A 19,174-nucleotide genomic window follows, 5' to 3' on the forward strand; every position below is an offset into this window, starting at 1 on the left:
CACGTAGTAGGTTTCGTTCAAGTCCGAGTGGAAGCCGTGCAAGTAGATGGTCACATCCAAGTTGAGGATATCGCCGTCCTGCAACACGGTCTTGTCCGGCACGCCGTGGCAAATGACCTCGTTGAGCGACGTGCACATGGACTTGGGGAAGTTGTAGTAGTTGAGGGGCGAGGGATATGCGTTGTGGTGCAAGCACTCCTTGTGCAAGATGGCATCGAGCTCGTCCGTGGTGATGCCGGGCGCAATGTGCGACGCCACCTTGTCCAAGATCTGGCGCGAAATAAGCCCGACCTTGCGCATCTTCTTGATCTCCGACTCCGTCAAGATGGTGATCTTGCCGAGACGGTCGTTTTTGATTTCACTCAAGGGCCTTCCGTCCTGTGCATAGTCCGGTTTCTTGATGTGCTGGGGCACGGCACGTCGAGAACTGAGCGGATATGACGCCCTCAAATCCCCTGTGTACTTGAAGTTGGGGAACGGGTCGAACTTCTTGTTGTCCTCTGCTGGGTGCACGGCCTTGTGCATGGCCCAGCCTCCTCTAAAACACGTCTGGTTGCAGAACACAGACGAAATGCCGTTTTTCAAGCACACGGGGCATTTCAACGCAGACTCGGAGTCCTTGCCGCATTGTGGCGACGAGCAGGTGGCCATCTTTGTGTTTCAGGGCTGGTGCTTGGATCCTTCTTTTTTCGGTAGCGTGAGGTCAGTATTTTCTGCTCTTTTTTCGCGGAGGTGCGGCTCGGCCCGCGGCTGGGCCGGCTGGTGGAACTGAGACTGAAGGGTTGGCAAGAGGAAAGGAAAATCCGAGGGCAAAAATCGTGGCAAAAGTGATGGAATGGGGGTGGAATAAGTGGGAATGACGGGATAACTGGGAGTGACGGGATAAGTGGGAGTGACGGGATAAGTGGGAGTGACGGAATAAGCGGGAGTGACCGAGGTAATTCCCGCGACAAGTGACGGAGGAAATTAATGAAAAGCGATGGAGAGGATCAATGAGAACAGCCTAAAGAAGAACCAGGAGGCCAGGAAAAGGAAAAAAAACGCTGACAACAATCTAGAAAATAGTGGAATCAAGCGCAGTCCGGCCTTGCCGGGCCCTCCTCGACATACGCCTTGCTGGCTGGCCCTGATGCTGGTCAGTCCTATATAAGCCTGGTGGCCCTGGTCTTGCTCGCTCCAGCTAGAACGAAATTTTATTTTTTCCTTGGGTTACGGAAACTCTGAGTCGACACCCATTCTTCCGTGAATCAATACGGGCAGTCGCTCACAGATCTGGCAAGCTCCCGGATTCTTTGCTCAGCCTGCCTCCCCATGAAGTGAGCATCAGAAACTAGAGACAGGGCTTCAGGGCTGTTTTATGTAAGCATGTGCCTGCTTCTGTTTGATGGCTCCATCACTTTCTGTTCGCGGCGTCGTTGTCCAACTCACCTGGGCTTGTCTGGCGCATTCCGTGGGCTCCATCCTCCAGCACTTAATAAAAAAAAGGTTTATGGATGAAAGAAAGGGTCAGGAGTATGACGCCACAAACCATTTCGAATTTTGGCGTGCTTTGGAATTTTGGCGCCTGTTCCCATGTCCGTGAGATCTGCAACTTGAAGCGGAACTGATTGCGAAGTTGGAAACGGTTGCGAAAAAAGACAGCGAAAGCCTCCAGCACTTTTCAAAGCGTAACAACAAGACTACTTTTTTTTATTTTTTGAGTTAAACAAGTCACACTGTTATATTAGTCGCCAGCCTAAACCAGCGGCACGTGATGCTGCAAAGGACCGAGTTCTCCAAGCGAGCTTCGTGGCAAAATGGCCGGGCCCTCGAAACAGACCATGTAATAAATGTCCACTAATACTTACCGCACCCGGCATGCCAAGGCCTGACTTCGGAAATCCAAAAATTGGTGTCGAAGATGCTGATGGTTTCTCGCCCGGCTGTAATGGTAATAGTCCCTTGAAAACTACATCCCGGTCTTCCGTGACGGGCATGAATACATACGCAGATATATTGGTGCCGGAGACGGCGATCCACCCCTCGCCCGGAGATCATCGATACAGACACACGCAATAAACAATACACATATTTCTGGAGCAAACGAAGTATAAAAAGCTGGGTTGCCGGGCTTGGACGTGGTACTTCTCCACACTATGCTCCCGGAGCACAGATTGGCCAAGCCAGCGAAACATTCGGCGAAACGGCACACCACAGCCCCCGCACTCAAAAACATCTACTTGGCGCCTAAGTTTTCGGGGCCAAAGCTCATGGGTAAGAGCTCGGCCAACGTTTTCTCCACCACGTGCTTGCCGTCCGAGGAAGCCATGAAAACGGGGATGTCGGTGCCGAATTCACGGATCGATTGCCGGCAGATGCCACAGGGGCTGATGGGGTCCTTTTGGTCGCTCGAAATGGCAAGCGCTCGGAACGCCGTGTGGCCTTCCATCACGGCCCTGGCGATTGCCGTTCGTTCTGCGCAGATGGCTGCCCCATAGGAGGCGTTTTCGACATTGGCGCCCTTTATGATTTTGTTGGAAGACGTGAGAATGGCGCATCCCACACTAGAAGTTAGTAGGGCGCCGTGGCCGCAAGGAGGGGGGGGGGTTCTAATCTACGTACCGAAACCTGGAGTATGGGCTGTATGAGAGCTCACGTGCTGCGCTAGTTAGGAGGATTCAGGGAGGAAAAAAAGGTCACATCCCGGGGCCGAAAAAAGTCCACATACCGTTTTGAGCCGCGGCCACTAGGGTCGCTACCTCGTCGACTGAAATGGAACAAACCATGGCTGGTGGTGGAACCAGTGGACGGACGGGGCCGCTTGGGTGGGGCTTCACACCCGTACACCCGAGGATCACTTTCGGCCGGTTTTTCCTGGCCGGCTCTCCAGCTGGTTGTTTGAGGCCGTCTGTTGTTTGAGGCCGTCTTTTCTTTGTTTGGAGGTGAGACTGCAAGGCAAGAGCCTCGCTGGAGGCAATGGAGGTCACGGGGACAGCGCTTGTTCGGCCGTGGCGCCGTAAGCGCATATCACGTGAGCGGCGATCTCGCGCGCGGGCAGGGGCCGAGTTGGCAGGGCTGGTTATGAAGAAGCCGCAGAGGCAGGACAAGAGAAGCTGGAACCGAGAGCCATACCAATAAAAAAGGATCAAAAAAGGTCAAAAGAATACAAAAGAATGAGAAACAATGAAAGCAATAGAGAAGCAATACAAAAAGCAATACGATCACGAATGCTTATACCAGTAGAACACAAATCATATTACCAAAAGCCAATACTAGTATCAATAGTAATATCAAAGCCAATACAACACCAATACAACACCAATACCAATACAACACCACCAATACAACATTAAACAACACCAATACCAATACCAATACCAATATCAATACCAATAAAAAACAATTCCAATACAATACCAATACATTACCAATACCAATACCAAGACTAACACCAATACATTACCAATACATTACCAATACCAATACATTACCAATACATTACCAATACATTACCAATACCAATACATTACCAATACATTACCAATACCAATACATTACCAATACATTACCAATACCAATACCAAGACTAACACCAATACATTACCAATACATTACCAATACCAATACATTACCAATACATTACCAATACATTACCAATACATTACCAATACATTACCAATACATTACCAATACATTACCAATACATTACCAATACATTACCAATACATTACCAATACATTACCAATACATTACCAATACAACACCAATACATTACCAATACATTACCAATACCAATACAACACCACCAATACAACTTTAATACAACACCAATACCAATACCAATACCAATACCAATACCAATACCAATACCAATACCAATACCAATACCAATACCAATATCAATACCAATACCAATACCAACAAAATAAAATACCAATACCAATACAATACCACCACATCACCACCACATCACCACCACATCACCCATCAACACCTCAACACCATACCCCCGGGACCCCAGGCGCATGGGCGCGGGTCACGTGCCGCGCGCCGCGGCTCCGACCGATGACGTACCCGGCCCTCGACTCAAAAATGGATCAGACCAGTGTTCCTGCCCATTGCACCTCCAGCTTCCACCGTCGTTTTTCTTCCACACCCCGTCGATTTTTTTTTGCCTGGCGCCTCCGTGTTTTTGGCCCGCAGACCCCGCATCCCCCACGCCGCCACAGGCCCCCCTTTCAGCCCCCGTCCGCCCAGCACCGCCCCGCTCTATGACGTCATGACAGAGCTCGTCTTTTTGCGCCACGGGCCCCGGGCCGACCACAGCCAAAATGACAGCCAGCCGTTGCACTCGCCGTACAAAGTGTACGACCTGCTGGTGACGCAGCAAACGCGCCAGCTAGCCGCCGACGTGGCGGGCCAGATCGTGCGGCTCGCCAGCTTCGAGGGCAGCAGCCGCAAAAACATCTTTGTGCACTTCTCGCCGTACTTGCGGTGCTGCGAGACGGCGGACCTCTTGGTGTCGGGCATGCGCAGCCACATCGGCGAGCTGCACGCGGGCGTGACGCCGCGGTTCCAGCTCTTGGGCGACTTTGCCTTGGGCGAGTGGATCCACGACAAGATGAAGAACAAGCCGCCGTTCTTCGACTCGACCGAGGCGTACCAGATGTACACGCCCAACATCCAGATGATGGAGAACAGGAAGCACGTGTCCAACTTCCGGCCCACCACCAAGCTCGGGCCCTGGAACGAGCCGGACCTCTCGTTCAAGGAGTTCCAGGACCGCTGCAAGGCGTACTTCCAGAAGCTCCTAGCCACGTACGACAAGCCCAGCCACGACCACGACTTGATCGTGGTGGTGGGCCACGGCTACGGCGTGTCCAACTTCCTCTCGCACTTCATCAGCCAGCCCGTTTTCCAGGAGATCCCGGAGATGTGCCTCAACTTTGCACGCAAGACGCTGGGCGTGTGGCACTTGGAGCGCGACTGCTTGGGCATGTTGCAGCGCCAGCCGGACCTCGACTCGTGCTTGAACTTGGAGACCGACATCGTCTACTACAAGACCAACTTCATCAAGAAAGACGAGCTCGACGAGTCCAAGGAGTTCCCCGCCATGGGCTTTGGCGGGCTCAAGGCGCCGGACGGCCACCCGCGCCCGTCGTTCAAGATCAAGCTGGTGACCGGCGGCCCGGGCTCCGCGTCCACCCGCAACCCGTTGTGCCCCGCGGCGAAAAACTGGGACCCGCAGCGGCCCTCGCCGTTCCTGGTCAAGTCCGACTTCCGCTTGAAGGTCATGAACGACGAGGCGTTCAAGAAGGCGTTCGACATCACGCGCCCGCCGCGCCAGCCCGCGTCGCCGGAGGTCTCGCCCAACTCCGAGCCCAGCAAAATCAACTCCACCATCGACCTCTCCAAGTTGCGCTCCAACGAGGAGATCTACAAGCCCTTGAAGTTGAAGTACTCGCTGGCGTCCGACATCCCGGTGCCGTACTTGAACTCCAAGGTCAACTCGCACGTGAGCTTGCACCACATGCATCCGCTCGGCTCCACGTCCTCGTCGCTCGACCTCGCGAGGGGCGCCATGCACATTGTGCCGGGCACCGAGTCGTGTGGCCTGGCCTCGCCCCGCGACGCGCACCTGGACCAGGAGCTGGCGCTCAACATGAACGAGGTCATCTCTAGGCTCTCGCGCGTGCGCTCTCTCCAGAAAAAACGCGTGCAGACGGCGACGCCCAAGTTCGGCATCATCTCGGAACAGGACACGCCGCCCGCCTCGCAGACGGAAAACACCTTTGCGCTTCTGTTTGGCAACGCGCTCGAGAGCATGGCCGCCAGCGCCGCCGCCGCCCCGGACGTCTCTGCCACGCCGCCTGCGGGCCCGGCCCGCAGAAGCAGGTCCAGCTCCGTCAAGTTCGTTCCCTCGGTGCTCTCGCACGAGACCAAGCCCGAGAGGAAGAAGGAAAACAAGTCCATTTTCTACAACTTCAACTCGGGCTCCGCGTCCAGCGACGACTCCCTGGACGAGGAGCCCCACGGAAACAAGTACATGTGGTTTGGCCAGAACACCAAGGCCGACTAGCCGGGCCCAGGACTTTTTTGGATCTGGCCGCGTGGCGCCGGAACTTGTCGTGCGGATGAAGATTCACTCACCCGACGGTCCTGGCAGCTAGATGGCACCTGGAAGGTTTTCATTTCATAGAGGTCACGGCACACTGCGGGTGCGTGCTGCGCTGGCTCAAGGGTGTCTGTGGAGGCTGGAACGTCCCATTTTTGCAGGACCCGAGCCTTGTGCGTGACGACTTCGTCCAGGAAAAGCGTGTGCCGAGCCCCACCCCAAGGCTGTTTGCGTCTGAACCTCGCCATGTGGTATTCTGCTGAAGATGTATAATATATTTATTTTCCAACGTCAAGAGAAAAAAACGTGCATTTATAGCGTGATGTGTAGTAACTAGTGGCTACCGAGGAGCGGTATTCCGAGTCCAGCAAGCAAAGCAGAAAACCGGGAGTCTGGATAGCAGGTCTCTGTTATGTAAAGACACGAGAAGCGGCGTCCCAACATGGGTTCTCGTACTCTGAGTACAATAACCAGACCAAAATCATAATCGAGTCTGAAATCAGTATAAAAAAAAGAGAAAGAGCGGTTCTTGAAGCGTATCGCAGCTGAAGTATTGCAATGTGTGTTTACATCTTTGATCAGAACGAATGTTGTTTTGATTTACATAATTTATGTACTTCAGAGAAACGACAAGAAAGGTTGTTCTGGTTCTTAAATGTGGCCAGGTTTACCCTATGGTTGCCATAAGTCTAAGCTTCACAGAGTCAGTCCTATTTAATATTCAGAATGCCAGACCTAGTTCAAGGGTTAATGTACCCACGCATATATGAGAGATTTGATGTCTATCATCGAAGGTCTTTTTTCTCAATTGTGCAAATGTGAGTCTTTTCACGCGCAAGCAAAAGTTGAAGATCTTGAGTGATATCCTCTTTGGACTGGAATCAGGTAACAGATCTTTCGGGAGCAAGTTCAGGTTCTTTCTGCTGGAGTTTAAGGGGCTGTCACAAGAAGCGCACATACATATGAAATCACGGCAGTATGATTTATTTCTCCAAGGTAGAAGGGTTTCTCGCGTATGATACCAAGCTTTGATACATATTGCTAGAGACAGACCTTTATATTCTGAAAAAGGCCGGAAAGCGATTTGGGCAAAGTCATATTAAACGAGTTTATGTATCAGGCATCTCACCCCAAAATAACATCGAAGCAGCCAAAACCCTCAGGCCCTCACAAACACCGCCACTCAAAAAGGCCAAGGGGATTTAGTCAATTTCTGCTGTTTATTTGCCATATAGTGGATGTATAGGTCGGCCAGAGGACAGTAGTGCTCGCCTCGTAAATAGTCGACTTATCTAGTAGATTTGCCAATAGTATAAAAGATGGACCTATAACGGCTCATACCATTTAAGCATGTATATTTGAATTTATACGTAATGTGTTTTGAACATATACATACACACGTATATATGCCTAGATATTATTTTGAAAATACACGCTGATGAGTCCAAAGATTTGCAAGATGTTCAAATTGGCCCTGCTGTAAATTTTAAGTTATAGTGGCTATGTAGAAATATGTGTATTTTGGAGTTCCCGGTGAGCTCATCCAGAGAAGAAATTGTTGCAGCCGGAAAAGAACACGAATGTGGCTTCTCGCTGGTATATGTGGTGTGAAATATCAAGACAAACCCAGAAACATTCAGACATTTCAAGACATCTCGAAATATCTAGACATGTATATCTAGATATATACCCAAAAGATATATCTTCATACTCGGCTATATATAGCCAGCGACATCGAAAATTATTCCCGCGTAAAATAAAACTCAAACAAATGTATATTCAGACATAATATCTAGAAATGTATACCAGAAATGTATACCTAGACCCATATGTCTAAATGTTTGTTTAGACGTCTAGATTCAGTCAATAAATTTGCACATGTATATCCAGACATTGATATGCAGATATGTATACCCAGAATGCAGTTCCAAAAAGACTTCGACACATCAGACGTACAGTACATAACACAGACATAGTATTCATTAGATCCAGACATTATATCCAGAAATCGTATCCAGAAATCGTATCCAGACATTATATCCAGACATTATATCCAGACATTATATCCAGACATTATATCCAGTCATGTTCATCAAGACGTAATCTAGACATTTCCAAAGCAGAGTTTCTCATATCAGACATGTATACCCAGACATGCATATATTTAGACCTCTATATCCAGACAAAAGTACCCAGAAGTCATATCTAGCCAATAAATCTAGACATGTATCCCCTGGCATGTACACCAAACATGTGTACTCAGACATGTATGCTCAGACCTTTGTACTCAAAAACATTCAATCATATCCAGACGTGACCAGAATACATCTCCACATATACATTAGAAGACATTGATGCTTAGACAAGTATATCCAGAATATTTAAGATATCCAGAAGTACCGAGAATACATCTAGACAAACCTAGACATGTATGCACAGACAAGGATACTCATACATTATATTCAGACATTATATTCAGACATTATATTCAGACATTATATTCAGACATTGTATTCAGACATTGTATTCAGACATTGTATTCAGACATTGTATTCAGACATTATATCCCGACATTATATACAGACATTATATCCAGACATTATACCCAAACTTCATACCACTAATACCCAGAATGTACCCAGATAGTATACCCATACGCTATACCCAGTCTTCCCAGACAATAGTAACCTCACTTTATACCAAGACACTATACCCAGTGTACCCAGACATTTATACCCAGAGTATACCCAGAAGTTTTAGCTAGACGCTATACCCAGGTATTTACCCAGTATACTCAGAATTATACCCACACATTATACAAGGCATCATGCCCAGTATACCCAGACACTATTCCCAGCCATTATACCTAGTTACCCAGAAAATACTAACCACACAATATACCAAGACATCACGCCCAGTATACGCAAACAGTAATATCCATAGTATAGCCATAATATAGCCAGTATAACCAGATACTATACCCAGTCTACCCAGCCATCTTACCCAGTATATCCAGACAATAATAACATCACATTATATCAATTCATTGATACCCAGACACTATACCCAGACATCAGAACTCAGAATACAGCTGGAAATTAATACTCACGCGTTATATTTAAACATTATATTCAGACATTGAACGCAGAATATACCAAGACACTATACCCAGACATTATATCCAGAATATACCCAATACACCTAGACATTATACCCAGACACTATTCCCAGCCATCATGCCCAGAACATAAGCAGTATATCAAGACAATAATATCCTTAGTATACCCATAATATACCCAGTACACCTACACACTATACCCAGCCATCTTACCCAGTATACCCAGGCAAAAAAAACCAGAATATACCCAGTATCCCCAGACAAAAATAATATCACATTATATCAACACATCGATACCCAGACATATCCAGAATATACCTAATTTCCCAGTATACCCAGAAAATTTTAACCACACAATATACCAGGACACCATGCCCAGTAAACCAAGACCGTAACATCCATAGTATGCCCATAATATACCCAGTATACCCATACATTATACCCAGCCATCTTACCGGTATACCCAGACAATAACATCACATTATATCAGCACATCAATACACAGACATATCCAGAATATACTCCTTATACCCAGACATTATACCCAGTACACCCAGACATTATACCCAGTACACCCAGACATTAATACTCAGAGTATACCTAGACATTAATACTCGCGCATCATATTCAAACATTATATTCAGACATTGTACCCCGAATATGCCAAGACACTATACCCAGAATATACCCAGAATATACCAAGGCACTATACCCAGTACACCCATAATCCGCCCAGTATACCCAGACCAAGTTCCCCGTGAACTCACGCATTATATCCAAACATTATATTCAGACATTGTACCCAAAATTCACCAAGACACTATACCCAGAATATACCCAGAATATACCAAGGCACTATACCCAGTACACCCATAATCCACCCAGTATACCCAGCCATCTTACCCGGCATACCCAACAAGAACATCAACACATCGATACCACATCAGACCGGATAGACCCGCCTGTTTCCACAGGTATACCCACCCCCCACCACAAACACCAAACACGCCCACGGATCACACCCCAACATCCCGCGTCCAGCGGCCCGAAGCACCAGACCGATAAGCAAACTCCGCCTTCCTGGTAGGCGCGCGTATCATCAGCCGCGCTTCTCCATACCTCGCGTTCTTCTCAAACAACGATAACAAAACATCACCACCATCGAACACAATCCCGTCAAAAGCCAAAACACCAAACACCAAGACACCAAACACCAAGACACCAAACACCAAGACACCAAACACCAAGACACCAAACACCAAGACACCAAACACCAAGACACCAAACACCAAGACACCAAACACCAAAAGCCAAAACACCAAAAGCCAAAACACCACCACCAAACACCAGCACCAAGACACCAAGACACCAGACACCAGCGCGAAACACCCCCAACCAGCACCAAAGTACCACCACACCAAAACACACCAAAACACACCAAAACACACCAAAAAACCCCAGAAAAACGACGCCATGGCCCCCGACGCCGCGCCTGCACACGCGCCCGGCGCCCAGGCCTGTGCCGTGACCATCGGGCTCTCCAAGGACCTCACCATCCCCATCACCGTGCGGCTCCGGCGGCTCCACACAGACACGCCGCCCGGCCTAGCCGCCGGCTCCGCGCGGTACAAAGACGCCGCGGTGTTGCAGCGGCTCTCGGCCGTGTCGCGCAACTCGCCCATGTTTGTGGCCGTGCAGCTTTTCGACGGCAGCCACAACGCCATGTGCGAGCCGCGGCAGACCGCGTACACGGCCTTCCACCGCAACACGCGCGAGTGGGACTGCTGCGTGCGGCTCCCCGTGCTCTACAGCCAGGCGCCGCTCGACGCGTACCTCCGGTTCACGGTGCTGGAGATGGTGTGCACGCGTGTGGCGGAGGTGGGCCGCGGCCACTTGTCGCTCTTTGACCCCGCGGCCCGCACGCTCCGCGGGGGCGCCTACCGGGTGGCGGTGGTGGCGGGCGGGGGCCTGCCGGTCGATCCTGGCGCGGCGGCGCGGCTTCTGCGGCCCGAGCACGGCGGCTCTGGGCGCGAGGCGTGGCTCGACCGCTGGGCCGTGGCGAGCGGCGTTCAGGGTCGGGACTGCTGGATGCTGGCGCGAGACAGCGGAATTAGGGCCCAAGACGGTGGTATTCCGGCCCGAAATGGTGGAGTTCTGGCCCAAGACGGTGGTTTTCCGGCCCGAAACAGCGGAATTAGGGCCCAAGACGGAGTTCTGCCCCACAACAACAGGATCCTGCCCCAGAATGTCGACTCTATGCCCCACCCCAGCGCCCCGCAGTACCACCTTGTTCTCGAGCTCCCCAACCTCCTGTTGCCCGTCGTGTTCCTGGACGTCTCCTACGGCGCCCCCCTCGCCCAGCCGCAGCCCTCCCTCATCCACGACGCGCCGCAGGACGACGGCGCCAACAAGGCCACGGTTCTCCGCGCGCTCGAGGTGCCCGCCGCCCTCGTCTACGACCCCGACTTCCACAGCGCCAGCATCGCCAGCGCCAGCAGCGCCCGCGAGCAGCCAGGCACCGCCGGCGGAACCGCCGCCGCATCGTGCGGCGCGCCGCGGCTCGACGGCCCCATCGAGCGCAAGTTCCACAGCTTGGCAATCAACATCAACAACAACTCCATGCTCGACAAGGAGGCCAAGCCGTCGCCGCACATGCGCGACGAGCTCGCGCGCATCCTCCTGCGCCCGTCCAGCGGCGTGCTCCACGACCACGAGAAAACGCTCGTGTGGAAGTTCCGCTACTACTTCTCCAGCCCGGGCGCGCCGGACGAGCAGGCCAGCGCGCCGGCGCCGCTGCAGCCCACGCGGCAGTTCTTCACCAAGTTCCTCAAGTGCTTCAACTGGGAGAACGAGTACGAGCTCGACCACGCGTTCCGCGAGATCGTGCCGCTCTGGGGCGTCGACAGGATCGACATCGGCGACGCCTTGGAGCTCTTGAGCGACAACTTCAACCCGCGCACGCTCACCGCGGCCTTACGCCGCCGCTTGATCGCCACCACCCACGCCAACGGCAGGGACATCAACACCGCGGAGGAGACCAAGATCGACAAGATCTTCATGTACACCAAGCGGCTCCGCCACTTTGCCGTGGCGCGCCTCCGCGTCGCCAGCGCCGACGAGCTCCTCCTTTACTTGCTACAGCTCGTGCAGGCGCTCAAGTACGAGCCCGTGCTGGCCGACGACGACGTGTTGGACGAGGCCCCGCTCGCGCGCTTCTTGATCGAGAGGGCCGTGGCCAACCCCAAGCTCGGCAACTACTTCTACTGGTACGTCAAGGTCGAGAACGAGGACCAGCTTAACCGCGGCCACCCGTGGGCCCCGGACGCCTTGCTGGGGCAGCCGCCGGGCGGCGCCTCCATCTACAACATCGTCCTCAACTTGTACATCGAGAACCTCAAGGCCCACTCGCTCAAGCACAAGTTGCCCCACTACAAGCACCTCAAGAGCCAGATCGCGTTCATCAAGAAGCTTACGGCCATCGTCGAGCTCCTCCGCTCGTCTTTCAGAAAAAACGAGCCCACCCCGAAGAAGGTGCAGTTTCTTCGGGACTACTTGGCCGATTCGTCCAACGGAATGCTCAAGTTCTCCGACCCGTTCCCGCTCCCCCTAGACCCTTCGGTCGTTGTGTGTGGCTGCTACCCACAGGAATGCTCCGTCTTCAAAAGTTCCATGGCGCCCTTGAAAATCACTTTCAAGACAATCACCAACTTCGGCTCGGAAAGCGCGGGCTCGGCCTCCTTCTTTGGCGCCAGGAAACAGTACGGAAGGTACCCGCTTATGTTCAAGATCGGGGATGACCTACGGCAGGACCAGTTGGTCATTCAAATCATCAACTTGATGGACCAGCTCTTGAAAAATGAGAACTTGAACTTGAAACTAACGCCGTACAAGATCCTAGCTACAAGCCCCATCGCTGGTTTGATCCAATTCATCCCCAACGAAACATTGGATCTAGTGCTCTCCAAAAACTACGCAGAGACAGAATCGGCCTCGGGGCGTGACTCCAGGTCCCGAGGAAGCGCGGAGAGCACCACGAAGAACGGAATATTGACATATCTCCAGCTCCACAGCAGACTCAAAGAGCGGGACGACGTAGATGAGGGAAGCATATTGGGCGTGAAAAAAGATGCTCTCGCAAACAAAAGCCCACAAAAAGCCATTGTCACAGATTTGGGTGTTTCCAGCAAAGTCATGGATAATTACGTCAAGTCTTGCGCTGGGTACTGTGTCATCACATACATTTTGGGCGTGGGAGATCGTCACTTGGACAACCTCCTTTTGTCACCCAACGGAAAGTTCTGGCATGCCGACTTTGGATATATTTTGGGCAGGGATCCCAAACCTTTTCCGCCCATGATGAAGCTCCCCATCCAAGTTATTGATGGAATGGGTGGGATGAGCCACGAAAACTTCAACATCTTCAAGAGCTACTGTTTCATCACCTACACGACTTTGAGACGGAATAGTAACTTGATTCTCAACTTGTTTCAATTGATGTTGAACGCAAATATACCAGATATTCAAATTGATCCTAAGAGAGCAGTCGAGAAGGTACAGGACAAGTTCGCCCTCGAAATGACTGAGGAGGAGGCAATTCTTCATTTCCAAAACCTTATCATCGACAGCGTGAATGCGTTTTTGCCTGTTGTCATTGATACGCTCCACAGTTTGGCCCAGTACTGGAGAGCTTAATTTGTTTTTTCCTTCCGCTGCTCTCGGGCCCGAATTGAGCTTTTCAAAGCTCGAATGGTGACTGTGGTGACGGCAACGAAGATGCCGAAGGGAGGAAACCACTCTAAGATCGTCCACAATCTACAGGGGCGAAGGTCTTCCATAATAGCTATAGTTTTCTCATGAAGCTCTTCTAAAGATCCGTTGTTGTCAATCACTTTATCGGCTTTTGAGTCTCTCACCTCCATAGGAAGCTGGCTCAGAATTCTTTTCTTCGCATCTTCTTCAGATAATTCGGGGTTTCTTTCTAAAAGTCGTTTGAGCTGCGTGGTATCATCTGTGGATACCGATATCGTCACTCCACAAATGTGATCGAGACCGGCCTCAAATAATAAGGGAACATCGAGCACGGCCATGCTAGCCCCAGATACATACGTCCAAAACAATTGTCTAGCAATCTCTCGCTTGACTGCCCCATGGACAATTTTGTTGAGAGTTTTCAATCGTTCGCTATTGCCAAAAACTGCTTGTCCCAAAGCAGCCCTGTTGAGTCTCCCGCCTTCGTCTAACAAGTCCGGAACTTGCAGGTCGAAGGCTTCCACTACTTGCTTGTGAGCTCTTCTGCCTGGCTCAACTACTTCTCTGGCGATGGTGTCCGCATCGACAACAGGGATTCCTTGGATCAATAAGTTTTTGGAAACTGTCGATTTTCCTGTTGCGATGCCACCAGTAAGCCCAATGACGAGCATGGTGGGTAATGTCTAGATGTCAGGAAGATGCGAGGGCGAAAGGTCGATTTGGATGGGCTCACTGATAAAGTCACGTGACCCTGATGTTTATGGATGATAGAAAGAAGAGACTTCGTCTCAAGTAGGACGTTGAATCAGCCGTGGGATCGGAAAATAGTCTCTGCTTTGAACTTTCTAGCCTAATCTTTACAACTACGGACGATGATCCATGAATGGAGAGAGGGGCCAGCAGATCTGCACATAAACCAACACCTTTGCTCCGAATGTCAGTGCGTTGATGCGTTGAGATCGTTTCACATTCAGCAAAAAATAATTGCACGTTCTTGGTTATGTCCACCTTCATTGTTGGACAGGGCGCCATGGGCTCACTTGTGGCCCATGAGCTTGCACTTGGCCAGAGGCATGTGCCCACGCTTCTCATGAAGTCGAGGAAATCGCTCGATGTTTATTCGAACAATGGTGGCTCGATCACAGTGATGAGGCCTCTGCGGGCAGATTCAATAGCAAGCACAGTGCCCGTAGAGGCAATACATGGCCTCGGAAGCAAACTTTCAGGAGAAGAAAGCATTAAAAACTTGATCATTGCCACGAAAACTTACAGCACTGCAGACGCCATCCAGAGCTATCTACCTTATATCTCTCAAGACACGAACATATTGTTTTTACAAAACGGAATGGGCGTCGTGCCTCGGTTGAAGGAGAGCTTCTGGCCCAACTCGTGGGAAGTGCCAAAACTCTACCATGCGATAAGCACGCATGGGGCCTTCAAAACGTCACCCAACGTCGTGCATCATGTGGGGCTTGGGAACCTTCTTATATCCCAGCTTCCGTTGGGAGACCAAAATAACAAGTTTCCTTCTTATATACCACTGGACATACCCGAGATAGTCCAGGGTCTCACCGAGAGCTCTCATCTTGAGACGCTGTATGTGCCGTATGCGCAATTCATCCTCAAACAAATGGAGAAATTGGTGGTCAATGCTTGCATCAACCCGCTCACGACCACACTAGATTGTCTCAATGGGGATTTACTTTTCGCAAAGAACCTCACCTACACGTTGAACAAGATCATCGGGGAATGCATTGAATGTTTCAAGAAGGAATATGACATAATCTCCATGGATTCTGAGGCGGGCGTCATTCTTTCCCGGGACCGGCTCTTGTCCTCTGTTTTGTCTATCTGCAAATCTACTGCAATGAATAGCTCTTCGATGAGAGAGGATGTTCGCCGGCTCAAATACACCGAGATTGACGCTATCAATGGGTATATTGTTAGTTTGGGCATCAAGAGGAAGGTTGCCACGCCTGCAAACCGAATGCTTCTCGACTTGGTGAGAAATAAAGTGGCGATCGAGAAAGCAAAGGAAAACCAAGCTTTACACCGCTCGTTCAGGATGTGATATCACACAGCTGGGTGATTGGCCTGAGCAGACTCACAAATCTGCTTCATGTCCTGGTACAAGGAACGGATTTTCTCTATTTGGGGTTGCGCTGCATGGTCGAGGGCGTGGTCCGCGTTTAATCTGGCATTGCAATCAGCGATCAACTTGGCCAATATGCGATTGAGCAACTTGTTCGACTGCCGCTCGTAGTACGAGCCATCTGTCGTGCCCTCAACAAACGAGTTTAATCTTCGAGACGTTTCGGGATCTTGTTCTTGGAGAGTCGCCAAAGCAACTTCACATCGGAAGGACATGCCATCGATGTTCAAAGTGTAGTCACCATGGTATCCTTTCGCCTTCAAAAACTGCGCCTGTTTTGGGTTGAATAAAAGACTGATGAAATGGGTAATGTCGACGTAATTCCACTTGTTTTGACCAAGCGTGAAGCCGTACTCACACATCAAAAACTCGTTCGAATGTGCGCCATAGCTGAAATACAATTCTTCTCCCGACTGGTAACCTGTAGAGGTGAATACCTGAAAGCCGAGAGTATCGATTTTGATACCGCATTGATCCTCACTCAGGTGATTGAGGAAATCAACGTACGGCGCCATGGTAAGGTTGTCTGCGGAGTCTTTTGCTTGAGGAATCTCCATGTAAAGGCAACGAGAATTGATACACATCCAGGCCCAAAGAAACGTTTGTATGGAGAATAGCGCTGTTTCTTGGAGAAGAGACTGCACCACTAGAAGATCCTTTTCGAACCGGGCTAGAACCGAGTCCGAATGTTTGCGTGCAGATCGAGGAAGCATCGCCCACAACCTGTCTGCATGAGGAAGATCCAAAATCTTCCATACCAATGGGCACAAATTCAATTCCTCGATTGGAGGAAGCATATCGATGAATGGTTTCCAGAAGGAGTCGGAGCCCCGGGATTTCTCTAGTACTAGAAAGAGGGATATGATTTGGAATGAAGACAAAGCCAGCAAAGTTTCGAGGGAGAGACCAGCGTAAATATCGCCCACGGCATCTTTCTTCCCCACAGGCACGTGTAAGTTCTGGGGCACAGATGCAGGGATTTGTTCGTTCGGATTGTGCTTGAGAATGTGGGCCAATACGGTTGAGAAATTCAAAAGATATGAAGGCAGAATTCGGATGAGTCTTTCGTTACGTGAAATTGGGGCTTTGGCGTAAAGACCACGCCCCGAACCGGGAACGTCTTTGACCTCGAGTTTGGCCGAAACATGCGAGTTTGACTTCAATGAATCTGTTCCATCGCTGCCCATCCAAGAAAGGAGGGCGTCGATTTTTTCATCGATATTCTTCATTGCGAAAGGACGTGGAACGGAAGAATACGGGTGGCCGGATGACTTTCAATCTTTGGCTTTTTTAACAGGCGACTGGGACTTGTTTTTGAGCGTCCTCAATTGAACAGGGTGAGCCAAGATTTCGAGGTACAAGACTGTATGTATATGTATCTATAATGTGAGAATAAAACGGTAACAAAGAACCTCGTGAGACTTCTTATTCTTTATGCAATCAACAATTCACGATGCTTCACGAATCATACGTTAGGTCTGATTGCGATGGCCGATGGCCCGGTCTGTACATGGGATGTAAACTGCATGTTGCCCGAATCTGGAGTTGCAATGTGGGGTCAAGGCAAATTATCACCGATCTACATACTGAATCTAAAGAAAATTAAAAAAAAAAATTAATCTATTGACATTAGAAACCCGATTAATGATATTTTCGTGAGATCATAAACATACTTTGAATGCACAGACAAGCATCACCGTATCCGAAGCTCCCCATCGGACTCAAAGTAAAAAAGGGCTTTTTAGATACTTTTGTAGATAATCAGTGTTTATCAAGGTAGAAAATGATTGGATAAACGGTTTGTGTTTGCAATTGTTCAATAGCCCCAAAGGTACTGGAAAAAAACAAGAGCCACGGAAAAGCCTAATAGACTGTAAGACCACATCAATAATAGAGCAAGACAGGCACAATTATACAAACTCAAAACGGATTAAGGCAAGAGAACTGACTGTCTGATGAACACTCTGCAAGCGTTTTCAAGATATGCAATGGTGTCATTTGCAGCCGCGCTTTCATGATATCTACAAGTATTCAGTGATAGAAAGGATAATATATTGAAATATAAAGACATAAGCCCTAGACGCATTTCACATTCGAAATTGCAGGCTTATCGAAAATCCTTGCCTTAATTTCTTAGGCGATCACACAGGAAGAGTACCAGCCAGTTGGGGTGGTAGCAGTCAACCAGTTGTCCTTGTTTGGGGCAGAGGTAGTCTTGTTAGAAGGTTGAGGAGCGGCCATTTTCGAAAGTGAAGTTGTTTTTGAGATGATGATGATAAAAATGTATATCAAGGAGAAGAAATGACCACTTTATATACTCCATTTGTCAAGACCAGTGTACGTCTGATGACCAATCGGGTTATATCTTCTCAATGCGCAGAGCGTGAGATGCTTTTGCCTATTTGGACCACGACAATGCTTTCCTGGGGACACCCGCCTTTTCTTTTTGAAAAAAGCATGCAGCTGAAACAAGCTTTAAATGGATTTACTGCAAAGAAGTGTATCAGATGAGTTGTAACTACCCGATCCGGTCAGATTGCGGCTTCATCAATATTTTCGGCGGAGTGTCTCTGAGAAGGGATCCTGAAGTTGCGCATGTTGAACGTCATACTCAGATAAGAGTTATTGTCAAGGCCAAATTCAAAATACATGAAACAATGGGCTAACATTTCGGGACACCCGGTAAATCCACCGTGATTTCAGGAAACATTTCCGCTCATCATCGGGTTCAAAGCCTGTGTCTGGTTTCACCATGCAGATAGGCCATAAGCATATGGCGCCTTTCGTTGAAAACAAAGCCATACTCTGCCAATAGCAATGCTTCAATTTTAAAGACCTTCCCCCTTTAACCAAAGCCGAATTTCGCTTTTTGTGAAAACGGTCTGAAATCGCACTCGACAACCAGGCTGGCCACGTTCATTCTCCATGATATATAGGCTGGTTTCAATTTTTACGCTTGAGACAAGCATTAGACAGTCAATGGATCAGATCAAAGGAGGCTCCATTTTGTACATCATTCTTCGAGAAAGTCACTGATCTTTCTTGGACTGATAGAAAGCGG

The 19,174-nt window shown here is 49.6% G+C and overlaps 9 protein-coding genes across 9 annotated transcripts; 3 read left to right on the plus strand and 6 right to left on the minus strand.

Moving 5' to 3' along the window:
* Positions 1-3: 3 nt before the first annotated feature.
* On the minus strand, positions 4-651 carry METBIDRAFT_32587 (methionine aminopeptidase; the record flags this gene model as incomplete). Its single annotated transcript, XM_018856091.1, has 1 exon — positions 4-651. A coding segment is annotated over one exon (648 nt), but the record flags the coding sequence as incomplete, so codon positions are not given.
* A 1,564-nt stretch (positions 652-2,215) lies between these two features.
* METBIDRAFT_78941 (cytidine deaminase) lies at positions 2,216-2,765 on the minus strand (the record flags this gene model as incomplete). The annotated part of the gene is made up of 3 exons (XM_018858972.1): positions 2,216-2,543; positions 2,602-2,638; positions 2,708-2,765. The coding sequence occupies 3 exons, from the start codon at positions 2,763-2,765 to the stop codon at positions 2,216-2,218; spliced, it is 423 nt and encodes a 140-aa protein (XP_018711131.1).
* Positions 2,766-4,258: 1,493 nt separating this feature from the next.
* On the plus strand, positions 4,259-5,503 carry METBIDRAFT_29208 (uncharacterized protein; the record flags this gene model as incomplete). Its single annotated transcript, XM_018855367.1, has 1 exon — positions 4,259-5,503. A coding segment is annotated over one exon (1,245 nt), but the record flags the coding sequence as incomplete, so codon positions are not given.
* Positions 5,504-9,466: 3,963 nt separating this feature from the next.
* Positions 9,467-9,920, minus strand: METBIDRAFT_32589 (uncharacterized protein; the record flags this gene model as incomplete). Its single annotated transcript, XM_018856092.1, has 1 exon — positions 9,467-9,920. A coding segment is annotated over exon 1 (151 nt), but the record flags the coding sequence as incomplete, so codon positions are not given.
* On the minus strand, positions 9,851-10,854 carry METBIDRAFT_32590 (uncharacterized protein). Its single transcript, XM_018856093.1, has 2 exons — positions 10,532-10,854; positions 9,851-10,501 (listed from the first exon to the last, which is right to left on the minus strand). Exons 1-2 carry the CDS (start codon positions 10,685-10,687, stop codon positions 10,229-10,231), a joined length of 429 nt encoding a protein of 142 aa, XP_018711134.1. The 5' UTR covers positions 10,688-10,854; the 3' UTR covers positions 9,851-10,228.
* VPS34 (phosphatidylinositol 3-kinase) lies at positions 10,734-13,904 on the plus strand (the record flags this gene model as incomplete). Its single annotated transcript, XM_018855283.2, has 2 exons — positions 10,734-11,279; positions 11,457-13,904. Coding segments are annotated over 2 exons (2,994 nt in total), but the record flags the coding sequence as incomplete, so codon positions are not given.
* METBIDRAFT_43539 (putative dephospho-CoA kinase) lies at positions 13,901-14,632 on the minus strand (the record flags this gene model as incomplete). The annotated part of the gene is made up of 1 exon (XM_018857672.1): positions 13,901-14,632. The coding sequence occupies one exon, from the start codon at positions 14,630-14,632 to the stop codon at positions 13,901-13,903; it is 732 nt and encodes a 243-aa protein (XP_018711136.1).
* A 329-nt stretch (positions 14,633-14,961) lies between these two features.
* Positions 14,962-16,032, plus strand: METBIDRAFT_43763 (2-dehydropantoate 2-reductase; the record flags this gene model as incomplete). Its single annotated transcript, XM_018857696.1, has 1 exon — positions 14,962-16,032. One exon carries the CDS (start codon positions 14,962-14,964, stop codon positions 16,030-16,032), a length of 1,071 nt encoding a protein of 356 aa, XP_018711137.1.
* A 2-nt stretch (positions 16,033-16,034) lies between these two features.
* On the minus strand, positions 16,035-17,342 carry METBIDRAFT_43305 (protein-lysine N-methyltransferase; the record flags this gene model as incomplete). Its single annotated transcript, XM_018857642.1, has 1 exon — positions 16,035-17,342. The coding sequence occupies one exon, from the start codon at positions 17,340-17,342 to the stop codon at positions 16,035-16,037; it is 1,308 nt and encodes a 435-aa protein (XP_018711138.1).
* Between the last annotated feature and the right edge of the window lie 1,832 nt (positions 17,343-19,174).

This window comes from Metschnikowia bicuspidata (assembly GCF_001664035.1).
Source record: "Metschnikowia bicuspidata var. bicuspidata NRRL YB-4993 chromosome Unknown METBIscaffold_4, whole genome shotgun sequence".
Classification (NCBI taxonomy): Eukaryota; Fungi; Ascomycota; class Pichiomycetes; order Serinales; family Metschnikowiaceae; genus Metschnikowia; species Metschnikowia bicuspidata.